The sequence below is a fragment of the Camelus dromedarius genome, chromosome 23 (assembly GCF_036321535.1).
Source record: "Camelus dromedarius isolate mCamDro1 chromosome 23, mCamDro1.pat, whole genome shotgun sequence".
NCBI lineage: Eukaryota > Metazoa > Chordata > Mammalia > Artiodactyla > Camelidae > Camelus > Camelus dromedarius.
In genome coordinates, this window is record NC_087458.1 from 14,267,102 (window position 1) to 14,293,399 (window position 26,298).

Genomic DNA, 26,298 nt, shown 5'->3' on the forward strand with positions numbered 1-26,298 from the left:
TATACAAATATTTATATAATGAGCAGGTCCCTGGGCCCCAGCGAGCTCACAGTATAGTGGGGAAAACATACGATTATGGTACATTGTGGTGGAATTGTCATAAAAGTGCAAAGTCCAAGAAAGCCAAGGGTAAGTCTGTCTGGAGGAATCCAAAAAGGCCTAGCATTTAAAACCGAAGGAGGAATCTGAACTGGGTCCTGAAGGGTGAAAAGGGACTCATAAAGCCAACAGAGGACAAAAAAAAAGAATCCAAAGCATAAATAACGCAGAGAGACTTGGAATGCTTGTGCCAGCAAGCACCTAAGTGGCTGGGTGGTAAGAAACCTTTGTGGGGGAGAGGGCATAGCTCAGTGAGAGCACGTGCTTAGCATGCACGAGGTCCTGGGTTCAATCCCCAGCACCTCCATTAAAAAAATAAATAAATAAACCTAATTACCTCCTCCCCACCCCACCCCACCCCCGCCAAAAAAAAAAAAAAAGACAGGCTTGGAACAGAAGTTTGGGTCAGATCAGAAAAGACCTGGAATAGCACGCGTTAAGAAGATGGAACGTCATCTGTCCACAGGGCAATGGTGAGCCATTAAAAAGTTTCTGAGCGGAGGAATGGAGCAATTAGAGAGGTTTGCTGACAAAGGAAGATCACTCTGGAGGCTATGTGACCAACAGATTAATAGGTATCTGGGTCTGGCTAGATTTGATGGCCCTGAATATTTAATTAAATGAATTCCCTAAACACGAAAAGCATGATACATTTTAATGTGTTTCTGTCTCTCTCTCTATGGCAACTAATCTTAATTATCTCAGAGCTCCGAGCTCAGGAAGATATCTCACCTGTTTATCTTCACAGGAAACAAGTCCAGGCTTTACTCTGAGTATTAAATGTGCATTTTTATAGGTTTAGGACTTAATTAAATAGCATTGAAATCCATATGCAGGTTATTGAAAATGAAAGTACCTGGAATTATGGGGGGGAAAATATTTAAAAGTTGTCACATTGAAGCATTGTTATTAAAAGAACAGAAAACTCCTGTCGAAAACCAGCTCATTGTACCCAGTGTCTTAATGTGTTCAGGCTGCTAAGGGAGAAAAATGCCACAGACTGGGTGCCTGATAACAACAGAAATTTATTGCTCATGCTTCTGAAGGCTGGAAGTCGAAATTCAAGGTGCCAGCATGGCTGAGTGAGGGCCCTCTTCCAGGTTTCAAACTTCTTACATCCTTACATGCGAGAATGGGCCTCTTTTATAAGGTATTAACTTCATTCATGAAGGCTCCACCTATGTGACGTAATCACCTTGCAAAGGCCCCACCTCCTGATACCATCCCATTGGCCTTTAGGGTTTAACCATAGTACCCAGGTTGCATTTACTACAGGTAAATTCATGTCCTTTAGGTTGTTGGAGCATCTTTCCCCATGACATAGAAAGTCTGTGGAGGAAATATGACAGCCTGCACCTGCTGGTCCCTCCACACCTGCTATCCCCCACCGCCTCCTCACCCTTCCCGCGCCACGTGGAGGGCATACACCCAGCAGCCAACCCCAGTATTAGAACCCAGTTCTGCCATGTGGTTTAGCTGGCTTCGAGAGTTTAAAGAAGTCAAACCCAAAGCAAAATAGATTGGAGTAACCACCCCAGAACAGGAGGACAAGTGGAAAAAGAAGCAATCTTTGAAAAGTCAAACAAAAGGGATGGACCCTGCATCGTATACGCTAGTAGACGCGATCTGCTGGTCATCCTCAGAGAGCACCCGGTTATCTGCCCAGCTCTGGCCCAGGCGCCAGGGATGCAAAGAGAAACTGGAAACAGCTCTTCCCCTCAAGGAGCATCTATCTCTTTTGACGCTTACTGCAATTCTGTAACTGCTTCATCTGTTCAGAGGAGGAAGCTGAGGCTCAGAGATGCTAATTCACTTCAAGGCCAAGGGTCCCAGGTTGGGGGTGAGGGGCAGGGAGGGGTTGAGAATGAGGCAATAAGAACAAGGTGAGAGCTGCTCACTGAATCACCGACTCTGAGCACAAGCTCAGGAGAGCACTGCAGAAGAAGTCCCCAAGCCAGGGGCTAAATCTACAAACGGGGACCCCAGAGGGGGAGGCAGAGCACTGTGTAGACAGGAAGCCATGCAGAACATTATGTTCCCCAAAGACCATCTGAGCACTAAAAGCACAATAAACACATTTTAAAGGACTGACTTCACAACTACAGTAAAGACACTGAAAAGTCAGTGTGTATCGTGGTAAATTCTGCAGCCTCTGGGGACACAAAGACCTGGGTTCAAATCCCAGCTCTGCTACTTAATATCTGCAAGCAGGTTGCTTAAACTTGCCATGTGTTAACAATGCATATCTCAAGGGCTTGTTTCGAGAATTATATGAGATAATGAAGCCAATGGGCTTAACATGGTGCCTGGCACTCCGTGAGAATCAATAAAAGTGAGCTAGGACACTTCTAACTCAACAAGCCCAAAAATGGAAGCATGGTTTGTTCTCACAGACCTGTTCCTTCTGCACCTGGATTCTCCACCTGCATGATTTCCACCTAATCAGGAGCCAGTCTCGGTTCCATTTTTCATTCCACCACCCTTCCCCATTTCTCTGCCATCTTCACCATCACCGCTAACATTTTTGGTGTATTTCCGTGTTCAGTGAATATGTTCATATTTCTATGATGCTAAGCTAAGCACTTTAAAAGATTCGTAATTGTACAGAGAACCACTTATGAGGAAGGCACTATCATTGCTCCCCTCTTGCATTTGAGAAAATTGTGACTTAGGTTAAGTAACTTGTCCAAGGTCATACAGCTAGGTACATTAGACAGTTTAATTACAAAACCCATATTCTTACACATCACACTCTATTACCTCCTAACCAACCAGTTACTAGACAAGCCCTATGAGATTCTCCTTTTTTGGTTCCTCTTGGTTCCACTTCTTGTCACTGCCCTACCACCACGATCCGTCCTGCTAAGCACAGGGAGTGCTGTGGGTTTTAGGAATGGTGGTGGGGGCCACCATCACCTGAATGCCAGGCTGATGGGGAAATTGGCCAACACTGAATCTCTGAGCCTGAGAAAGGGTGTTGCCGAGCTGGAAGCCACCCCAGTCAGTGGGGAGGGTGGACAGGAGGCACGGAGGCCAGGGAGGATGAGAGTGCATCGGTCTAGGTGTGAGGTACCGGGGGCCTGAAGTGAGGGGGTGGGAGTGGGAATGAAAAGAAAGCCTAGATGCGACAGACATTACCTCACCAGGCACAAATACTCCCGGGGCTGGAACGTGGTTTAATAACTCTGTTACTAGGGCAACAGCAAAAGAATCTATCTCAGAAGGAATGCAACGTGGACTGTTTCTACACGGAAGTGTGGCAGCTGTAAACTGGGAGAACATAGGTGAGGGTGGGTGGCCAAACAACACAGCAGGACACGTGGACCAGGATTTTCTCATCAACATTTTCCTGACTTTCCCTCTAGGATTTGGGGAGTGGAGACACATTTGAAGCAAGCTCTCCAGGAAGGAAGAGAACAAGATCTATGAAGCAGAGGGTATTTAAGACCCATGACAGACTAGGACTATTTAAACCCCAAGCCTCTGATACTTAGATTAATTTAGGTTTATCTAAGGACACCCAGAAGGGAGAGGGGATCCCTTGCTCACATCTGCTCTCACGGGGGCTCTCGTGGAGAAGCGCTCAGATGGAGAGCATGACTGGCTGGCAAAGGAAGCAAAAGAATTTAATACCAAGTTAACCCATTGCTCAGGTGGCTATTTCCCTCCGACATGGTGTTACCAAGACTACAGCCAGGGCTTAAAGTTGCCTTCTTCAGTCTGCTAGGAAGCGAAGCGCTAGGAAGATCTGCCCATGGGAGTGGCCCTGAGAGCCATCATGGGACCTTACACGGCTCACGGTACAGGAGGCTTTCTTCCTATGAGCCCCCTGGCTCTCCCCCCATTTTTCCTTTTGCCCCTTTCAGGAACAGCACGAGGAGATATCCCTATCACTCCGCTTAGCTCTGACAGCCAGAGCCTCCAAAAAATTAACAGCCTTTTAAAAACACTGGGAGGTGTGGGTTAAGTATAGCTCAGTGGTAGAGCGCATGCCTAGCATGCCTGAGGTCTTGGGTTCAATCCCCAATATCTCTGTTTAAAAAAAAAAAAAAATTAAATTAAATTAAAAATTAAAACACTAGGAAAACTTGGGGAATTAGAGACATTGTCACCAGCCTCACACAGCATTGGTACTATCCTTTTCCATGGTGACCCCCCTGCGTAGCACCAAGTCGAGAAACCTGTAGTCTGCCTGTAGTTCTTGTGCTCAGTGTTTTTACCCCCCACCTTACAGAGTTTCTTGAAAATATGTCCACAAGGAGTGCTGAAGGAGAGACAGGACTCTCTTGCCCTCAGTCCTCCCCCTGACTTCCCACGAGCCCACATGAGGTATAGATTAAGAGACCAGCAAAGGCCTTCACTGCCTTAGAATTTCAGTATTGAATATTGCTGTAAAGAGTAGGCCAGAGGGTAGGGTGGCCACACTGGATTATGGGCAGATTTCCACTAGAGTGGTTTTGAGACAGGAAGGGGCCAGGGCACAGCCATTCAAGGAACAACACAATTAACAATTAGCAATTAACACCAGAATGGCGAAAGATTCAACCCCCACTCGGCCTTGAGTCTCAAGATGGTGGGAGATCTGACTTCCTTGAGCTTCATTATACGCTCACTGTAACATATTAGCATGGTGAATAACATGCCCACAGGCACCACGGCAGTCCCAAGGCTAGCCACAAAAGGTCAAAGAGTGGGAAATGGCCAACTTCCTGGGAATCCCAGCCCCTTCCCCAGGCTAGCTAGACTGGTCCTTCCACTTATTAGTATATGAAGCCACTGAGCCCATAAAAACTGGCAACAAGGCGCCTCACCACCACTGCCCTCTCTCTCTCCCCTCTGTCTATGGAATGTGTACCTACTTTTACTCTAGTCTGAGCACCCAACCCCCACACCTCGTGGCCTTTCTCTTGCCTTTCGATGTATCTCTCTAAATAAATCCACCTTTACTCAACTGTGGCTCACTCTTGAATTCTTTCCTGAGTGAAGCCAAGGACCCACACTTGGCGGGGCACGTCCCAGGGGCTCAGCTGAAGCCTGGGACACGGCCCTCCTCATGCCCCACATCCATTTTTCCTGCATCATATGAGCACTCTCAGGGGCTTTGATAAGTATGCACTGCCCAGTGGTTTGCTCAAGGGATTCAACATGTTCTACATTAACTTTGAAGGAATTACTTACAGGAGTGGCTACATAGGGAATTTGAGTCACCTTGGGCATTAAGGAGTCAAGTATACGAAACAATCTCAAACTTCAGTATAAGAATTTAAAGCTAAAAAGCGTCATAAGACTTCTGAACAACAAGGAACACCAAAGTATAAATAGATCCTATGACAACAGTGGTTTGGATCTTGTCTGAAGTCAAGATACCATTCAATGCTAGAAGGGAGAATTTATTGCATGGATCCTGTAAAAACGATAATGAACATTTTGAGGTGTGTGCACAGGATGGAGTGGTAGACTTTAGTCATTAAGGGCTTGCACTCAAAAGTAGAACTTTCTGGACCAAATCTCGCTTCCAACACTCACCACCTCTGTGAATCTGGGCAAATGGCACCTCCTAGAGCTTCTTTGTCTTCATCTGTAAGATGGAGGTCATGCTACGTGACTCACTGGGTTGCTGGGGGATCACATGCCCAACACAGGGTGGATGGGAAATGGTAGAGGGTGCATTATGTTAAATCACATGCAATCTCTAAAACAACCCTGGAAAACAATACTCGTCATTCTTATTTCACCAAAAAGGAAACTAATGCCCCTAAAATCTAAGGCGTTTATCCAAATTCACTCAGTGAGGGGTCGTCTCATTTCAAAACTCACACTACACCACAGTTGTCTCTCCTATGTTGAAATCCACAAAGACAGCCCACGCTCCCCTCCTGCATCCATGGGCTCAGGCGAAGCCATAGTGTGAATTTCAGGCATAAGGACTACTCACAGAAGACTAGACGTGAGCAATAGGATATAGATTTATTATAAGATGAAAATGTGATCCTATCCTCCCAAAACATTATGTGATTTCGAGGCTTCCCCTTGGGTTCCTCTGGATAATAAATGCTGCAGAAATAATAAATGCTGCAGAAATATATAATGTGGATGAAGCCTGACAAAAACAAAGGCATCACTGGGGAACATAGCAAATGGAGTGATTTTGTCTGGCCTGCACTCTGTAAGGGTCTAATCTCCTGAGCAGGAACTCAGGCAGCCTGAAGGGAAGAGAAAAAAGTAGTTGGCACCAGCTGATACTAAAAACAGACCCAAGGCTCATTATAGATGGGTAGATAGATGGATGGATAGATAGATAGATAGATAGACAGACAGACAGACAGAGACATATTTAGCCCTTAGGACCCAGCATTCCCAACATGGTTGGGGAGTATTTTTTCTCTCTAGGCTGACCTTCATTTTCATCTGCTTTCCATGGAACTTGCCCCACGCCCCATACCTTGCTGCAAAGGGCTCAGACAATGTCAAAAGTCTAGAGTGCACTGGACACCATCAGCAGCTCCTACTCAAATGTCCTTGAAATGTTGACATCCTTTAGACCTCAGCCCCCTAAATTCCCTGCCCAGGAAGCAGGACAAAGTCTAACCTGTGTGTCCCTAGGTTTCTAACCCCATGTAAGTACCAAGTTGAACACATTAGCAGTTTTAACTTAGTAAAATGGCACATGTATTACTTTCTGCTATTTTTCTCCTGAGCACTAAAAGTATGTCAGAACTGCATTTCCCTGAGCACTTGTACCCATGCATCTGGGTGCAATATTTACTGCCTAACATTATGGGCTGCAACCCCAGAAAAGCAATACTTGTCATCCTTACTTTATCTGTCCCTAGTGCTTGGGTCTTAAAGCTTCAAGCGTCTGTCCTCTCCCTGGGTTGACTGGGTCTTCCTGGAACTTGAAATTTGGGAGGGACCTTAGAGAACATCCTGTATTCTTCTACAGAAAGGAAATCAAGGCTCTGAAAGTCACAAAGTCACACTGCTTCACAGTGAGAGAAATCACTGTCTTGGCTGAGTCCATTGTGCCCTATGTCTCCTGCCCTTTTCTTTTATAATCTTTTTTAAAGTATTTTAAAATCCACCTGCATTTTGCATCATGAGAGGGCTGTTTGGAGGCACGCTGGTACCTAAGGGCAATCATTAGGCTGGGAAGTCAGCATCCCTCTCAGAGACAGCTAAAAATAGGAGCCTGCCCAAGACCAGACTCAGCGAGGGAGACTGACACTAGGGGCTTCTCAGTGCGCTCACCTGATACCCCACCCAGGCTACTGGAAGGACGGTCACACTGGCCACCCAAGGGACAGAGGCTGGCTGATAAAACAGCTGTGCATGCTGAGGGCAACGCAGCTGCAGCTGAAGCTGCACAAGCAGCCCCCTGGGAAGAGCCTATTCTGTCTTCGCAGCCACCGGACAAGCGGGGCTACGTGGTGTGATTAGAGGAATAGAAATAAAGCCCCAGAGGTGTTAAACCAGTTCATCAAAGGCAGACAGCCTAGTCTCTGTTTTCCCAAGAGAGGATCCTGGAAATAGTAGCTTCACAAGATGCTCCTTGAAAAAAAGAAATTTTAAGATTCTGGGATCAGGTAATTCTTCCGTTCTCCTTTGTCTAATCCACTCATTCTCTGTTTAATATTGACTCGGTCTCAAAATGAGGAACACATTTTAGGGATCTGGTCTAACCTGGCAAAACTGAAACTAGCCTGTGGGTATTCAGACTGCAGGACCAAAAAACACACAGCTACCTCAAGCCAAAGGACTATTCCTTGAGGTTAACCATTCATGATGCTCTGTGAAAATGGCAAGAGAGAGAGAGTGCCAAAGCGTGTCGGTAAATAAGCTTTAGCATGTTTTATCCACCTAAAGCTTTTCTAAGTGACAGTGCTTGTATCATGTGGCCTGAGCCAGAGGCTACTGTCTTGAGAAAGTCTACAGAAGGGGGCTGGAAATTAAATAGGGCCACCTGGAGACACTGATCCCCCAAGGAAAGGAAGAATCAGAGAGAAAGAGAAAGGCATGGAAGAAAAGGTGGGACGTCAGTAAAACCCCTCCATGAGCCTTGGTAGGCCAGTCAGTGACCATCTCCCCATCGAAAGGAAACACAGCATACACAGTCCCATCTGAATAAAGCATCTCCACCGTCAAAACACACCTTCAACGCAGTCCGCAGAAGAAATGATCACTTTGGAAATTAATTTTTCCCCATAGACTTCATGTACCAAATTTCTCCCCTGGGTAATCATATAAGATCCAGCCAGGAATTTACCTTTTTTTTAATTATAAGTAGAGGGTGACGTCTCTATCCGTAAAATCCTGCTTCAATTAGTACGATTATCATTTGGGTCATTATTTTAAATGTTTGGAATTTCTATTTAAATAAGGTCACTTTCAATTTGGTAAACACTCCAAAGTCATCATCTTAATTCATGGCCGGTCACCCTGGGAATGCTGAGTAAGTAAACACAATCAAGCATTAGCTAACCAGCCACAAATCCACTTGAGTTTATTAATTTCTCTCTTGGCAGAGAAACAAGAAGAGCGAGCAAACCATCAAAGACATTCACGCATCATTCATTCAATAAATATTTATTGCCTACCAGGTGCCAGGCTCTCTGCTAAGCTAAATATAAATGTCATTACTTTATTAATATTCACAGCTATGTTATGTATGAATGTTTTAAAGAATGAAATCCTCTATTTTCTCCAAAATATAAATTCTAACTCCTGAGATGCTTCTTCTTTGTTCCTGCCAGTATGCCTTCCTCCATAGCGTGGGTGACACAACCTAACCCTTAAACTTCCAGACCTTCCATCTCTCCCTCCGAAGACCCCCGCCTCCCACCATCCCTCAAGTAGTTAATGAATATAAACTCATACTAGAAGCGCCAGTGAGGCATTCACTATTTTAAAAGTCCTAGAAAATACAAATGGTAAGATGGATCAGATCATTACACTCAGATTTTTTTTTAACACATTTAGGTTTTGTTTTAGGGGGAGTAGCTTATACTTGTTCAAAAGGTTACTAAATACCGGGACACGCATGGAGTCCAAGTGCAGGCAGGATTGTATGCAAACTGGGAACAATCCTAAGAGCAACACCTTATCAGGGAATTTCCTTTGCATCATTTCAAAGGAGCACCCCCACCCCCAGCCACTTGCTTATCTTCTCCGGGCAACACCCCCCAAAAATGGCGCCTCTCCAAACGCAATACCCAAAGAGGAGAGTCACGATGAGAACTGACCTCCAACAGGTCACTCTGCATATCTGTGATAAAAGGGAGTCGGATTGGAGGCTTTCATAGTCCCTCTATGGCCTGAGGAACACAGAGGGTCCAGTCCAACCTAATCCACCACACCTCCTCGGGGAGCTGATACCACACACACACACACACACACACACACACACACACACAGTGAAGCCATGCGCCCCCCCCCCCCGCCCCATGCAGCAGACCCCGACTTCCCCAGGGACAGCCGGCTTACCGAGTTACACAAATCACCCCCACACCACCCAGAAGAAGACTCTGGACTCTCCCGCCCTCAGCCGGGCAGCCTCCGGAGGCTGCTGACATCACAAAGGTGTCAACTGGCAACCTCATTGTCATGTGGCTCTCCCCTGGCTCCCCTTCACTTGCAAACGCAGGGAAAGGGTGAGACCTTTGAAAGCCGCCAAGCGGGCAGACTTCCAGCAGCAGTCTGGGAGTGAGCAATCCGGCAGAGCCACCAGGCTGGGCGGCGGGGCATCGGGCCTCGCGTTTCAACTTCTGTGCGGTTCTCCTGTAATGGAAAATTGCTTTGCACAAAGCTAGGGTGTTACAGTTCTTTCCAGAGCCCCTCCCCCGCCCCACCCCACCCCTCGGCAGCCTTCTGATCAGAGGGACAGCGCCCGCAGGAAAGTGGAAGGAGGGTAGTCGCCGCTTCTTACTATGCCCCTTGCTTCAGGCCCTGGGCCCGGGTGGTTACTCTTTTCCTTTGGAATGGGACTGGCATCAGGGTTAAAGTGTCCAGTTGATTGTCAGTGTCAAACCCAAGAAGTGATCTGCACAGGGATGCAATTAACTGAATACCCCCCCGACATCCCCCTGAACACCCGGAGGCTGTACCTGAGTGATAACAGAATCCGTTTCTTGCCAGCGATGACTCTAGGACTCCTCAGTGACCTTGTTTACTTGGACTGTCAGAAAAACCTGATTCAGGAGGTGATGGATTATACCTTCATCGGGGTCTTCAAACTCATCTACCTCGATCTCAGCTTCAACAATCTATCCTTGATCTCCCCATACAGTTTCTCCGTGCTTAGCAACCTGGTGCAGCTGAATCTCTCCAACAACCCTCGTCTGTTATCACTTAACAAGTACACCTTTGCCAACACCAGCTCTTTGAGGTATCTGGACCTCAGAAATACCGGCTTGCAGACCTTGGACCACGCTGCCTTCCAAAACCTCGTATCACTCCAGACCCTGTATCTGAGTGGAAACCCCTGGAAGTGCAACTGCTCCTTCCTGGACTTCTCCATCTACTTGATAGTGTCCCATCTGAACCATCCAGGTGAGGGCTTGGTTGGGGGTGGGGAAGAGGATGCGATAGTGTAAGAGGAACTGGTGCCAGGAAAGGTGAAGTCAAAAGATGGTCAGGGTGGGAGAAAAATCTGGGTGAAGCTGATTGAAAGCTTTCTTATTGCTTTGCAGGATCCATCCTTGGGTTGACTGGAGAGGCAGTAAGGATCAGTAGGAAAGGTTCTAGAATAACCGTCCAAAGAACTCAGTTCTGCTCCTACTCAGCACTTACTACTTGGCTGCCCTTAGGAAAGTCACAGTTTCTCTGAGCCTCAGTTTCCTGATCCACAAAGTGGAGACAATAATATTACCAAACAGAGTTGTCATGTCAACATAAAATGATACGCATGGGGAGGGAGGAGGGTATAGCTCAGTGGTAGAGCGCATGCTTAGCATGCACGAGGTCATGGGTTCCAACCCCAGTACCTCTGTTAAATAAAAATAAAAATAATAATAATAAATAAACCTAATTACTACCCCCAAAAGAAACAAAATAAATTAAAATAAATAAATTAAATAAATGATATGCATGGAAATGATAAAGTACTGTAGCTGCGATATAACAAAGTAGTACACGGACCCTGAATTCCATGGGTAAATTATTTTAATCTCTTTAATTCAGTGACTGAATTTTTCCCAGGTCTAAAAGTCAATTCAATCATAGCCAGTAGAAAATACAATAGTGTGATATATAAAAGGGAGCGTTCAACAAAGATGCAAAGAGAGGTACATGAGCCACCTGGACACTCATGAGAGAGGGAGGAGAGGAGAGGGCTTTTGATGTTCCCTTTGTCTTCAGATGCTAACCTCGCAGGGAGGGAGAACGGCATGAATGGGTGGAGAGTGGGCCGCCGGTGCCCACTGTGTCAAGCCGGGAGATGCCAATTTTACAGGCAGACTCTCAAATTTTACCTCGTAGGTTTCCAAGCCAGTTGCTGCCATTCTGTCCCCTGTCCCCACCCCTCTGCCGTGGTCCCCGGGTCACTCCGCTGCCTCATTCCCTCTTCTTTTCAGTTACTTTACTGTCCCGCCCTTGTCCTTCAACCCTGTCACTCCATCAATGTCACTGTCATCCAGGGAAGTCAGAGCTTCAGAGAAACATGAAATAACCCCTCACAGAGAGCCTGGGGCCTCTGAGATAATGAAACCCTACCAGAACCCCTTCTTCTTTGCCTCTCCTGGGTGTTTGTTTTGAAAATATTTTCATGCATCAGCTTCACAAATGTCCTGCTGAAGTTTCCACATGAGGTCCTGCCCGTGTGGCAATGCTCTAGAAAGGTTCCTGACCAAAATGACAGGTGTTGGGAACTGGGGGAGAGGGAGCTGGGTGGTGACGGCAAGTAAAAACGTGCCCTCCTGGCTTTCCAATGGGCGTGTCTTAAAATGTCTTCCAGGCAGGGGCTGGGCTATGGTGCAGCAGGCAAGGCTCCTCGGATGCAGAACTGAAGGTGGCACTGAGAGTCAGTGTCTCCTTAAATTTTGCACCCTAGGCACCTGGCCATGCTGCCAGGTACTTGAGCTTGAGTTAGAATAAATCAAAAGGAACTAACTTTGTCAGACCATCTTCTCTTTTTTTTTTTTTCATTGAAGTGTAGTTGATTTACAATGTTGTGTTAATTTTGGATGTATAGTAAAGTGATTAGGAGATAGATAGATACATAGATCAATAGATATTCTTTTTCAGATTTATTCCATTATATGTTATTACAGGATGTTGAATATAGCTCCCTGTGTTAAACAGTCCATCCTTGTTGTTTATCTAGTTTATCTATAGTAGTGTGTATCTGTTAATCCCAAACTCCTAATTTATCCCTCCCCACCCCCTTTCTCCTTTGTTAACCATAAGTTTATTTTCTATAAGACCATCCTATTTACAGTACTAATCATAAAAGAACACAGGAACAGTTTCTTGGGTAGCTTGACTCACCTCTCCAGAGATAATGTCTTCTACTTTTCTCAATGACTGGTGCTGTAGTGGTTTCTAGAAAGCTCCCTAAAAGAAGGTCAGTATTAATCATTCTCATGCATTAAATGTGGTACCCAAATAGGACTCTCCCCAACATTCTTCCTGTAACTAGCCCACGGAAGAGCATCATTTTCTCTTGCCCCCTCCCCACCATACACACATTTCCCTTGAGCAGAAACCACCAATTTGCCAGGAAGACTCCCTACCTAGCTGAAAAGGGTGCAGTGGCTTCTTCCCCAGTCCCTTAGCCTACCACTTCACCTCCCATCAAATCTCCCTTAATCAGAATTTTGCTTTATACAACTTTTATAAAGTTGTATCTTCTCAGAATTTTCAGGCGAATTACCTTGGACTCCTTGACTCCATTCAACCCAGGATCGAATAGCATTATAAACCGAGTCTGTTTCACTGGATGTTTTCAAAAACATCAGAAGTGGGTGTCTATCTTGTCAAGCCCATAAGCTCTTGAATGAAGAGCATGTCTTTTGAGGCAAAGTTTTCACCCACTGGCCAGTGGGACCACCTTTGCAGACACATGAATGCCCCCCTCCCCCACCTCCACCCTGGCAATTGCCAATCTGCCCGTCCCCCTCTGCTCGTCCCCCTCTGCTGTTTTGTGGCCTAGAGGAAACTTCTCAGGCCACTTGATGCAGAAATATGGTCTCATTGCTCCAGTTCACTATTATTATCTCTTAAAAACATCCCTGAGCCCAAGGCCAGGCTTAGAACAACCCATCTTTGTATAGAGCTTTGCAGCTACTGAATTTTCTTCATACATTCTGTCTCATTTTCTTTACTGAGTTTCACACCAACCCTTAAATTTTGTGCCTAGGACTGTGGAAGAGGCTAAGATGGGTATTTTTACCCCTACCCTATGGTTGAGAAGATAGACTGATCCACCCAAAATCACACAGCTACTAAATGGGGAGAAAATGGTTTGACGTTCTCTGATTTCAAATTCAGGTCTTTTTCCATGTGACTACCATCTCTTAAATCCTCAAGTTACATGATAACTATGATCCAATAAGTTACTTTGTTTATAAACATAAATTGTGTTATAAGCATATGGGCATAGCATCTAAATTTCAGCTTTACTTCCTATCTGGCTACACCTGGAACTCACACAAAATTATTTTCATTGGATAATAAGCCCAAGCCATCATAAACTCATTATAACATGCCTGCACTTCCCTTGCAAACCAATTGCACCCCAATCTATCCAAACTCTAAAAGAATAGACCTAATCTCAGTGTTCGCTCGCCTTTGCATCTTATTCAGTCTGGTTCTCCCTTCCCGTATATGCACAACCACAAACATACACATAAACACACATGCAAACACACATACATACTTACACATATACAAACACACAGCTATATCCCACATATATACCATACATATATACACACCTCCTCACATACACACTCACCCACATATTACATATGCATAATGTGCATGCACACATAAATGTGTAGCTACACACAGAAGACATATGAACTGACACACGTATGCATAAAATTGAACACACACACAGTAAAATTCATTAGATACTTCTCTACCTTTTAGCCAGACCTCAACATAATGGATAATATTTGTTTCGCGTGATTCTTATGTGATGATTCAAGTCTCGTTGGGTCAAAATATCTTTGCTATTGACAAACACTCTAGTTGAACTTTCAACCTTAAGCCCATCTATTAGACCACATTTTCTATCAAAATGGTCATCTTTGGCATGTTCTAGAATGGAACCTACACATCTCTTTCTCATGCGTCCAAATTTCAGGGTATATGAAGAATTTGTATGAAATAAACCAAATAACCTTGTTGGTTATAAAGGAGAACCCAGCTCAAAGACGGGTTTCATTTTAGACCCAGGGAGATACTAAATCTTAGTACTGGGGGATTTGACCTGTGGTTCAGTATTGAGCTCAGGATGACAGCAGAATTCCAGCATATAGATCCCTTGCAAAGTAAGGGACTTCCATGCTACCACTCAGCTCATCCATTCATCCATTTAAATATTTATTGAGTGCTTATTATGTGCCAAACAAGTGCTCATGGAGGCAACCAGCCAAGAAGCCTGGGCTGTGTATGGAGACTCATATGACTGTGGAGCCTCTGCACCATGTGTGTCCCACGGTCCTGTCAGGCACAACAGAACTAACCCCACTGGACAGAGAGGGACAAGAGAGGTGAGCATGTGCCTGTGGGGATAGAGAAAGCACTTGGGAGAGTCTCAGCGGCAGGCAGCGAAGGACAGCCACCACACGGGCAGGAAAGCCCAGTGTTTAGAGCTTAGGTTCTGGAGTGAAACAGATCTGGATTATAACCTTAGCCTTGCCATTAAGTATTTATAGGATATTAGATAAATTCTTAACCTCTCTGAACTTCAGTGTCCTCATCTTTCAAAAAGGTAAAACAATAGAACCAATCTGTCTAGGGCTGTCGTAAGGATGAAATGAGAACACTGATGAACTGCTAATGTGAACTGCCATTAGTGTTAAGCCTGGCATACCATAAGCCTTCATTAAACGGATGGCTGGCAGATGTAGGAAGGACACAGGGTACTAACAGAGCAGCCAACGTCAGTCGGGTGGTCTTGTCCCAGTCACTGGGACAAGTGGCGGACTTCAGGAGAGCCCAGCCGTATTAGAGGACATGCATCCTGTCCAGGAGACGTGACTGTAGAGATGCACGTGGGGATATAGACAGGAGATGGGAAGGTGGCGAGCAGGTCCCAGGATTTTAATCCCTGAGAAAATGGGACAGAGGGAGTCCTGGAGGGAGCTGGATATTAGATGAGTTATGAATACCGACGTTCAGACCCTGGGGAACAAAACCAGAAGTCCAAATCAAAGCTTAGTCTCAGCCTGGGCCATGAGACTAGGGGCTGGTTCTTCCTGAGTCACCTGAACCTGGAACTGAAGTTCTACCTTCCAGACAAGCCCCACCTGCAAGAAACAGGGGAGGATATGCAGACAGTTTTCAAGGGATGAGGGCAAGAAGGTCAGCTCGACTCTGGGGCAGACATGGCCTTGGGAGAAAGAAGTCACCTTCATGGTGTAATTTTGTGATCTGAACACTACCGAGCTGTACTTTTGCCCCAGTATCCCCCTATCTGCTGCCTACCACTGGGCTAAAATTAGCCATTGGAGATTTACCTTTCTGGGTCCCAGAAAATGCCCCCATCTCGAAGAGGATCATGAAAAAATACATAAGTTCCTGGATGGAATAATGCAAGTGCCCCTAAGCTTTTATCAGCTTTCATATCAGAGGGAAGAGTGAATTCTTGAGAAATACAATTAGCTAAGATTAATTCTGCAACAGTGGGGAACCTTGAAGGAAGCCAAGGTCCTGGAAAGAAATGGAGAAGTCTTAAAATAAGACATGAGGGCAATAACATGTCCTTCCCTTATGTCACACTTTGGCTAAGTCCGCCCCTCCCCCCATAGAGGGGCTGCAGAGGAGGCCGAATGTTTTATTCCCCCTTTATTACCACAAGGCTACAGCCAATAGGAATGTCAGAACTTCCCTACATGGACAAGAGATTTGATGCTATTATCAAAGGTCTTCATCAAAGGAAGCTCTCCAATGCTATACCCACCAGATGCACTGAACACTGCCCAGTCCTCAAACAGTTCATGTATTCACTTTCCAAACACAAAAACCACAGCCGAAACGGGGGTGGATTAAAATGTGCTGGTTGCCAGGATGCTCCGATCAATACAGAGTTAAAACAGATCCACAAATTCCATTTCCTTTTTGGCTAAGGTCAGCAAATAGGAGGACTCATTCCTGGCCGGAACTGTAATTTTCCAGTCATTAATGCTATTTGAAGGTGAGAGTGGAAATTGAGTTCTTCCCGGGATAGAGCTCCCTAGTGGGACAGGGTCGAATGCCTCTGAAGATGCTCTCAAAACCTCACGCAGCTCTAAGCCCCTGGACAGAAAAAACCTGGCCCCCTATCTCCCCTCCACCCTCAAAGTCCGGTCCAGCGCTATCCAACAGAAGTTTCTGCAGCAGCAGAAATGGTCTAAATCTGTGCTGTGCGAAACAGTCCCCACTAGCCACACAGGGCTGTTGATCTCTTAAAATCAGGCTAGTGTAACTGAGGGACTAAAATGTTAATTTTATGTCATTTCAATTCATTTAAATAGCCACCTGTATGGGTTGTGGCCACCATATTGGTCAGGGAAGCCTTTTAACATAGGATGCTTCAGCTGGGACTTTGGAATCTAGCCTCCTCACTGGTAAGTGGATTTAGAGCGAAGCCCAGCATGAAGAGCCTCTGACATCCACGTCCAGCGTTTTCCCTCCTGCCGTGATATTTCCTTACTGTCAAGCACATCATAGTCCATTCAACGCTGAAACATTTATTGTATGTTCACTACGTGCCCAACGTTGTATTATAATGCTGGGATGCTTTGTCGCAGGGAAAGAAGTCATAATTCCTGTCTTTAATAAGACAATCTAGGGATTCAATAGAGAGAAAATGCAGTTGAAAGCCAGGAAGCCCTGCCCTGATCCCAGCATTGCCAGGGTGTGGTTTGGGGCAAGTCACTTTCCTCTCTGAATCGCACTTTTCTCTGAAATAAGGGAAAGGGATTAGACACTCTATAAGACCCCTTTTAGCCAGCATCTAAATAGAAGATAAGGTGCACTTAAATGAGCTAAGAGGAGAGCAGGGGTCGGCAGATGAGTAAGTGCAGGACGGGTCAGTGCCGAGGTGCAGGGGCTCCTAGAGATGCGGGCTATGGTCACGTAATTAGGAAATGCAACCTCTAACTCCTGCCCTCTGCCACCTCCTGTCTTAAGCACCCTCTGCTGGACTAGAACAATGCTTTCACCCCCCTGCTCCCAGGACTCAGTGCCCTGAACTTTCCTCCCAGGCCTGGTCTGCTCCGCCTGCGGTTCTCGAACTCTGATGAGCATAAGAGGCCCAGGCTCCCCGTCCAGAGAGGATGACTCAGTGAGTTCCTGGTGCGTGTGCTCCTTAGGTCGCATTGAGAAACGCTATGACAATGGTCTGGGTTCTAGAGCTGCAGCGGCTGCTCCAAATAGTGAATCAATTGCTTTGCACTGAGGTGTAAAGAGACCGATAATATTCTGATACATCTCCCTCAAGGGGCATTTGCAGCCTGATCGGGAACAGCCAGAAACAGTGAGAACTCAGAAAGTGACGGCTACTAGCAGGGACACGGGGGTAGTCTCAGGACAGGGGGTCCCTCTCCGCCAGCTCTTAAATTATGGTCCTTAAGCAGTCCTGCTTGAGCCCGACGAGGGGGACCCAAGAGGAGACTGGGCAGGAGTGCCGCCGAGGCAGGGGGACAAAGCCACTCGGGGACATCTGCAGGGAGCAGATGGACTGGGTCATGTGCTGTCTCAGGTCCAAGTCATTCTGAGGGCATTTTGAGCAGAGAACATCTTAGTTTCATTCTGAGGCTGTTTCATCATGTATTCAAGGGATGTAATGGGATAATGGCCCCATTTCAGTCCACCAAGTACAAAGTCATCTACAACTGTGCCAAAACTTAGATTTCCAGAATGAATTCAGGTCCTCACACTCTTCCACTATTAATGCTGACCCATCTCCTCCATCAGAGAAATTGCAGTAAAGACCAGATGCCAAAAAAGGGAGCAGCTGGGCAGCAGACATTTCCAAGGCTGTCAACTGCTCTATTAACATGTCTCTCCAACCTTATCATGAACACTGTGGTCTTATGGCTCCCTCCTGCTGATAGCCAGAGGAGCAGCCTCATGAGGGCAGTGAGGGAGCTGAGAGGGGTGCATCTGGGTCAGTGATTCCCTAAACCATCCAGAAAATTCGAGGAGGGATGGGGATAGCAAAGATGTGTGGTTTGGGAAGGATCCTGGGTGATTCTCACACCTCTCACACCTCTCTAGGTCAGCCCAGTTGGAATCCCTGATAGTGGGTGATGCAAAGTTCCCTCAAGTTCAGAAATGCCAGACCTGCATGCATGACCCATCTGGCCATCCAACACCACTCGGACCTCTGGAAGGAGGCAGTGCAAGGCTGGCCAGAGCAGCCAACCCTGATTTTCTCATCTCTAGAGATGAAGAATTCCCCAACCTAAAAGTAAGCCAGCAAAGGGTGGAGGCAGATAGGAAGAGAAAGAGGAGTACAACAATGGGGGCCTTTGAATGATTTTCTAGAGGGCATTCAGGGTATCCTGAGAAGTTTTGGAAGGCAGGCAAGTTGGATACAGCACTAGGAGGCTCCTGTAGGCACACAGGCAACAGAGGATGGCAGCCGATAGCAGCAGTACAGATGAAGAGGTCAGACAGGTCAGCAGGAACTGTTTAGAAGGTAGAAGCAACAGGACTTGGGGCTGAACTAGATCCTCTCATAGTTCCCTGTACACCCTTTGTGACTTCTGGCACAATTCTCAGTAATTAACACATTTGTATTAATTTAATGTTTGTCTTCCCTGATAGACAGGAAGGTCTTAATAAGAGCAAAGAGCAAGTCTGAATCTTCAGAAAGATTCGGACACAGAGAAAATGCTCAGTAAATACTGAGTGAATAAAAAATAAATGAAATGTGGAAAATAAAGGAAAGAAGAAAATTGAGTATAACTCCCAAGGTGTTGGCTTGGACAACTGCAGCTTTTCGCTCAGAGGAAGGGCGGTGAGGAGGTTAGGGAAGAAGCCAGGTCCTGTCTTGAACGTGTTGAGTGAGAGGTCTTTGTGCACCAGTAGGCATTTGGATGTTCTGACCTGAAATTCAAAATAGAGGATAAAATATATGTTTGGATATCATCAGCTGACTGGCAATCAGCAAAACCAAACAAAGGATGAGATCAGCCAGGGAAAGAATTTAGCATGAAAAGGTACCAGGACAAGGACAGAAGCTTTGGGGAATGCCAACATATTAAAAGATCAAGAAGAACAGAGAACTGAATGGAGTAAGGGGATCAACAACGGAAATATGACCCAGGGCTTTCCAGACAGAGGAGAGAGCAAGTGCAAAGGCCCTGGGGTGGAATGAGCTCAACATAGTAGGTGGTGAGTATGGCTGAGACAGAGTGAAGCCAAGGTCAGAAATGAGATAAAAATATCAGTCAGAGGTCAGATCATACAGGACCTACAGACCATGAGAGGCTTTTGATTTTATTCTAAACATGACAGGAAGTCATGAAAGGGTTGTGAGCCAGAAAGTGACATGACCTACAAATTATATACATGGCTTCCCCAGAGAGATGTAGGGGGGCTGTGGGGAAAGCAGGGACACAAGTCAGGAGGCCATGAGAGTTCAGGCAAGAAAGGATGGGGGCTTGGCCCAGGGTAATGGTCCAGAAGATGAGAAGAGGTAAGAATGGGGATATATTTTGAGGGTAGGACTAACAGGATTGGCTTCTGGGTTGAATTACAGGATATGAGAAAGGAAGGAAAGAGGACTTCCAAGTTTCTGCCTGGGGGACTGGTGAATGGTGCTGCCCTTCCACTACAGAACTCTTCAAAATTGCCCCTTATCCATGAGGACAATTGTCCACTATCTGGATTTTTCTGAGAAGATGGGTAGTTATTCAGCAGGTCCAGCCCTCGCCCAAGCTGAAAGCAAAATAGAGTTTTCCATTAGCTTCCAAGAACTGCCTGGTACCATCCCCTAGGCTTGCCGTGCAGCTGGCTCCCTTTCCCCATTAAACTGCTCAAGGAAGCCAGTAGCAGGGGTTCCCCAGGGTAGGGCTTAAGTCATTGGCTTCTTTTCCAGAGGCTTTTACACTTTAAGCCTTATTTTATCAGTGGAATGAAAGGTTCTATCTCCTGCTGACAGAATTCCGGGTACTGACAAGCACATAAGACTGCAATAGGAGGAAAAGATCTTGCTCTAAATCTTGCCCATATATACAAAACCACTTATACAAAAGCCCAGTCCTTAGCCTAAAGCACAGGGATAATCAGGTCAAACTTGCTGGATTTCAAGGTCGTTCCTGTAATGTTCCAAGAATCTATGAGTCAGGTTTAACCTTTACCAAAATATGAACTATTATCCAAGGGGGGAAAATAATTGTATCAGGTAAGAACTGCACTGCCAAAGCCCAAATCACCCAAATCTTTAAGGTTTTTAAGATGCCAAGGATGCTTTAGACCAGGAGTCAGCACATGCTTTCTATAAGAAGCCAGATAGTAAATATTTCAGGCTTTGTGGATCTTTGTTGCAACTATTCACTGTGTCATTTGTAGCATGAACACAGCCATAGGAAATAACATAAATGAATGGGCATGGCTGTGTTCCAACAAAACTTTATTTACAAAAGCAGGCAGCAGGATGGATTTGGTCCATGGGTTGTAGTTTGCTGAACCCTTGCCTATGCCATCAAGGGAAGAAAGCTGGGTGACAAGGAAAAGGAGCTCCAGGTAGGCAAAGGTAGAAGCCAAGGCCAGGACTAGAACTGCTCAGAGGACCACGCATGAGGGTCTGAGAAGCTGGCCTTGCTGGCCAGTTGGCTTTGGTGCCGTTGGGCTGTTACATGGTCCAATCTAGTTTCCCCTCTAGGGAGACTTCTCCTCTGGGCCACCTATGATACAGCAGAATATAATAGTGATCCCTTCAAATTCTAATCAGGAACCAGTCCTAAATAAGAAAGACCAAAAACAAGAGCGTTTAAGAACTGCTATATGAGATCAGATTAGTAACTCACGCATCCCCTCCTGTATGCATTCAACAGACATATATTGAGCCTCCACTGTGTGTGAGGCACCAGGGGTACAAAGGTGGACAAACAGGGTCTCTTCTCTCGAACAATTCTCAAACAGGAACTGGGGGGTGGTAATAACTACCTCTGACACCGTGCCTGAAGGACTTGCATCCTCACGGCCATCCCATCTACACTTACACTCACTTCCTTCTCTGCAGTCTCAGAGGGCAGAAGAGGTGCCCTTTCCCAGCTCAAGGCTTACCCCTCCATTTGGTCCTGGAGACCATCTACTCCTGCCCCCTCCAGGACTTCACACCCCTTCGCTCGCTGAGTCCTCCCCAAACTCTCACTAGGTAAGCAGGGAGCGGTATTAAGCCTGGTATAGAGTAGTCCAAGGTGGCCCAAGGCCAGCTGGCCCATCGATGGTCTTCTATTTCCCCAGGTTCCCTCTCCTCCCACTGATAATTACATTGACCTCAAAGGATTAATAACAAATAATATTTAATTCCTTCAACACATTTTGAGCTCTAGTATGTATTAAGCACTATTCTAGATGTTGGGGACACAAGAGTGAACACTGGACTCAAGCAGGTTTTCTGAAGGGAAGGCATCCTGGGTTCCTGCACTAACAGGTGTTGTTCTGGGCCCCAGAAACTCTTGCTTCTCCATGCATTTGATTTTGGCAGACGGTTTTTCCACCTAGGAGCAACATGCCACATGTGGAACTAAATATGGGGGTAGTTTATTTTTCCTTAGGAACTATTTGTGGGAAGAATTTAAACATTAATGATACCTGTAATTGTACCTGGGCACTTTAACTGGGGCAGGTGCCCTGCACCCTTGAAGTAGAGCTGAGGAAGGGATAATATGGGGCTTAGACACCTGATTGTAATGTGAATGAAAGTCTTGGGATTGTGCAGTACACAGCATATACAACAGTACCTGGTAGCCTTTTGTCAGAAGCAAGGAGATCAAGAAAGCCAAAGAGGGAATAATTGATGAACAAGTTATTAATTCTGTAGCATGAGAAGAATTAAAACTACTTAGTGGGGTGGTCAAATTGGAGTTTAATTTTGTAAAGCACCTTATACAGTGCCTAGCACATATCAGACACTCCAGGATAAGCAGATGAGGCTATAAATTCTAAAATCATCATACCAGATTAGGAAAAGAATGTATGACGAACAAGCTAAAGAAAAAGAAATGAGGGGGAAGGGCTCAAGTGGAAGAGCGCATGCTTAGCATGTATGAGGTCCTGGGTTCAATCCCCAGTACCTCCATTAAAAAAATTAAAATAAAAAAAACAAAAAAGACCTAAAATTCTAAAATAAATAAAAATTAAAAGTGGGACAAATGGAAAACAAACAGTTGATCCAAAGTCTAACATTAAATGTTAATGGACTGATTAAAATACAAAGTTTGCTAGATTGGATGAAGAACAAAACCCAGTTACATCCTGCTTACAAAAATGTACATTAAATATAAGAACATAGAAGACTTAAGGGTAAAAGAATGGGAAAAAATACACAATGCAAACACTAACTAAAAGAAATTTGGTGCAGCCATACTAATGTCATCAAGCAAAGTAGTCTTTAAGGCAAGGGCATTACTAGAGATAATGAGCAATATTGATCAATGAGGAAAGGCTCAATCTACCAGGAAGAAGTAACAGTTATAACTTTGTATGCATCTAATAACATAGCTTCAAAATCTGTAAAGCAAAACTTAACAGAACTATGCGGAGAGGTAGACAAGTACACAATCATAACTGGTGACTTTAACATACTTCCCCAGTAGCTAATACACAAGAAATAGGCTAATAGTGACTGAGACAATAGTTTTGAAAAAATCAATAAAATCAACAAAAAATCAAAAAAGATAAAAAGTCAATAAAGATATAAATAGTCAATAGAGACAAAGATCTGTATAAAACCACTCCCTAATTGACATACACAGAACAATGTACTCAAAGACAGAACACATTTTTTTCAGTGCACATGCAAGAATTTCTAAAATTGACTTTATGCTCAGCCATAAAGCAAATTCTCAATAAATTTCAAAGGATTGAAATCACAAAGAGTATGTCTCTGACCACAGTAGAATTGAACTAGAATTACTAGAAAACCCCCAAATATTTAAAAATTAATTCAGTCAATGAACGATAGCTCTTATTAACAAGAACAATAATAATCAGACATGGATTATGCCTTCAAGAGCTAAAAGTCTGTCTAGTAGGAGAGAAAAGATGCACCCCTTTCTGGCAAATAACCACCAAGCAAGGTAGAATGTGATAGATGCAGTGAGAATGATCCTAGGAGGTGCTGTAGGTGAGCTGGGAGTGGGGAAATTCACGTGTCCTCTGAGCTATGAGGACGAGGTGGCTGGGGAAGGAGTCCTGGGAAGAGAATCGTTTACACTAGACCTTGAAGGACAGGAAGGACTTGATCACCCAAAAGCTGGAGAAAGGGATATTTGCAAAAAAGAGCATCGATGTAACAAAGCCAGCTAAAGATCAGGGGGAAGTGTCCTAGAGGAATAACAGGTAGTTTAATTTGAGTGGAACGAAGGGTGGGTGACTGTGAGCACTGAGAAATAAGGTGGGAAAGGTGGGAGGAGGCGGATGCTGAGGGCCCTGAGTACCAGGCCAGGTGCTCAGGGGAGTCAGAAGAGGGTTCTGAGCCAGAGCGTGCCTGGGAAGAGCCCAGCTCGCCAAAGGGAATTCTGGCAGGAGTGTGTGGAAATGGTCCGCAGCTGGGAAACTGGGAACGGGTGGAGACAGACCTGTGAGGAGGCGAGGAGAGCTCCCACCTTGGCGGTGACAGGCAGTGAAGGGGGGAGAGAGAATGCAGCGGTAGAAAAACCCTCCCCAAGGAGACACCCACATCTCTCACTTAAAAGCAGCCTAACAATGCTTTAAAATCACTGCCTAATTGCTCCTTTCAAGGTAATGCTCCAAAATGGGGAAATAGGTGTTTAATGTTTAGTCTCATCTCTGCCACCCAAGCCCCAATTTGAAAGCCTAATTTTTTCTTAAAAATAGAATAAGAAAACCACATCCCCCACCAGGCACCCCTTGGCACACTCCAGATTCTCAAAATTCCACGTTTTCTTTTCTCAAACACAGCTTTCTTTGTATAGTCCCGCGTGGACTCCAGGCAGCTTGGGCAGATGACCTGAGCCCTGTCTTGCTAGAATTCCTGAAGACTGCAGGAGCCTCCCCTCCTTCTCATCAGTCCCACTCTTGGGCCTCCTGGGCAAAACCCCAGAGGTCCTCAAACCCCGGCAGACTAGAGAGGCCTTGAGGTGTAATTGTGGTCCTGCCCCTTGACAGCAACCTGAGGTGAAGGCCCAGGGCCCCATCCCTTTCCGGAGACTTGAGAGCCCTCCCATGGACCAGGGTCACCCTGCGGGCTGCTGCCCCACACTTATTCTCAAGAGAGGCTGCTTCCTCTCCTTTTCTCTGTAATCTTTGCAAACAGTGGATGTGGCAGCCCCCAGGCTGGCTTCCCTTCCCATGTCTACACCCTCCTCCAAAGACAGAGTCCTCAACAGCATCACAGACTTCAGACCATCTTCCTCAGAGTAATATACGACTTCACTGTAGGTACACCGACACAGAGTCGGGGTGCAGGGAATAGCGTCCAGCTTGGAGAGGACTTAGCGCTCAGCCTGGACAGCTCTCTCCAGCCTCCAAACCCAGCTGCCCCATTCCCCATCAGCTCACTTCTGCAGTCCTTACCCCCAGTCCTCCTGCTTCGGGCTCCAGTCCAAACCTGATCTCCCTCTCTTCCTTGGTCACCGAGGACATCACTGCTTTCACATACCCTGGGGTTCCTACCCTGAAGTCTAGCAGAAGCTTCTCACTGCACTAACTCCCTTCTGTGTCTCCCACTTCTGCAAAACAAGCCCAGATACCTCGGTCTGGGTTTTCTCTGTCTCCTGTCCCCCGCCTAGACCCTGCATGTTATCCAGAATCTGCTGAGACACAGATTCCGGTTCAGGAGGCCTTGGGTGGTGCCTGAGATTCTATATTTTTAAAGGGGTCCAAGTGATGCCAATGCTTCCCATCCACAGACCACACGTTGAGTAGCGAGGGTCCAGACGGCCTCTCCAGGTCGCCATTGGCCTCCGGATCCTGGGAGTTCTGCTGTTTCAGCACTCTGCCTGCTGTGTGTTTCCTCACAGATGACCAAAACGCTACGTGCGTGGAGCCCACAGAGCTGGCAGGGTGGCCCATCGCGCAGGTGGGGAACCCGCTCCGGTACATGTGCATCACGCACCTGGACCAGCAAGACTACGTCTTTGTGCTGCTCATCGGCTTCTGCATCTTCGCGGCGGGCACCGTGGCCGCCTGGCTGACGGGCGTGTGCGCTGTGCTCTACCAGAACGCCCACCGCAGGTCGAGCGAGGACGAGGGCGAGGACGAGTACGGGCAGAGGGTGGAAGTCAGCAGGAGGATTTTCCAAAGAGGGATGGAATCGGGCCACGACGGGTTCCCTCAGCTGATTTAGTGGCCAGGGGTTGCTGTCTGATAGAGCTTTCCCAGGGTCCCTGTCTTCTGTCTCGCCCTCCGCTTCCCACTCCTCGGAGCTGCCTTACAGACGGAAGCCTACTAGTAAAATGAATAAAATGTTTTGTGGCCATTTCGCAGGTTGATCCTTTCCAGTTCAACCAGCCCAAGGACGATGCCTTGAGCTCAGAAGGATGGCATAGAACAAAGCCTAGAGAAGCTGTTGGGTGCTTCTAAGTGCTGAGGAAGGCCACCCCAAAAGCAGGACAACTTGGGTTTGATGAGGACCAACTGTACCCCTAAAATAAGTGCTGGAGGGAGGGACAAGAGAAATACATGATGTGAGATCTGTCCTCAAAGAGCAACAATTCGGGGAGGGGTTGAGGATGGGAGTCAAGGTTAAGATGATCAAATGGAGAAAAACACAAGACACAATGACCAGAGCAGACATGAATGGTCTGTGTCTACGAGCTAGCTTCACACTTCACCTCACCATGATCACAGCAATCC

The 26,298-nt window shown here is 46.1% G+C and overlaps 1 protein-coding gene across 1 annotated transcript; it reads left to right on the forward strand.

Annotated features, from left to right (window-relative positions):
• The first annotated feature begins 10,022 nt into the window (after positions 1 to 10,022).
• Positions 10,023 to 25,789, forward strand: LRRC52 (leucine rich repeat containing 52). Its single transcript, XM_010984437.3, has 2 exons — positions 10,023 to 10,644; positions 25,464 to 25,789. Exons 1-2 carry the CDS (start codon positions 10,023 to 10,025, stop codon positions 25,787 to 25,789), a joined length of 948 nt encoding a protein of 315 aa, XP_010982739.1.
• Positions 25,790 to 26,298: the final 509 nt, after the last annotated feature.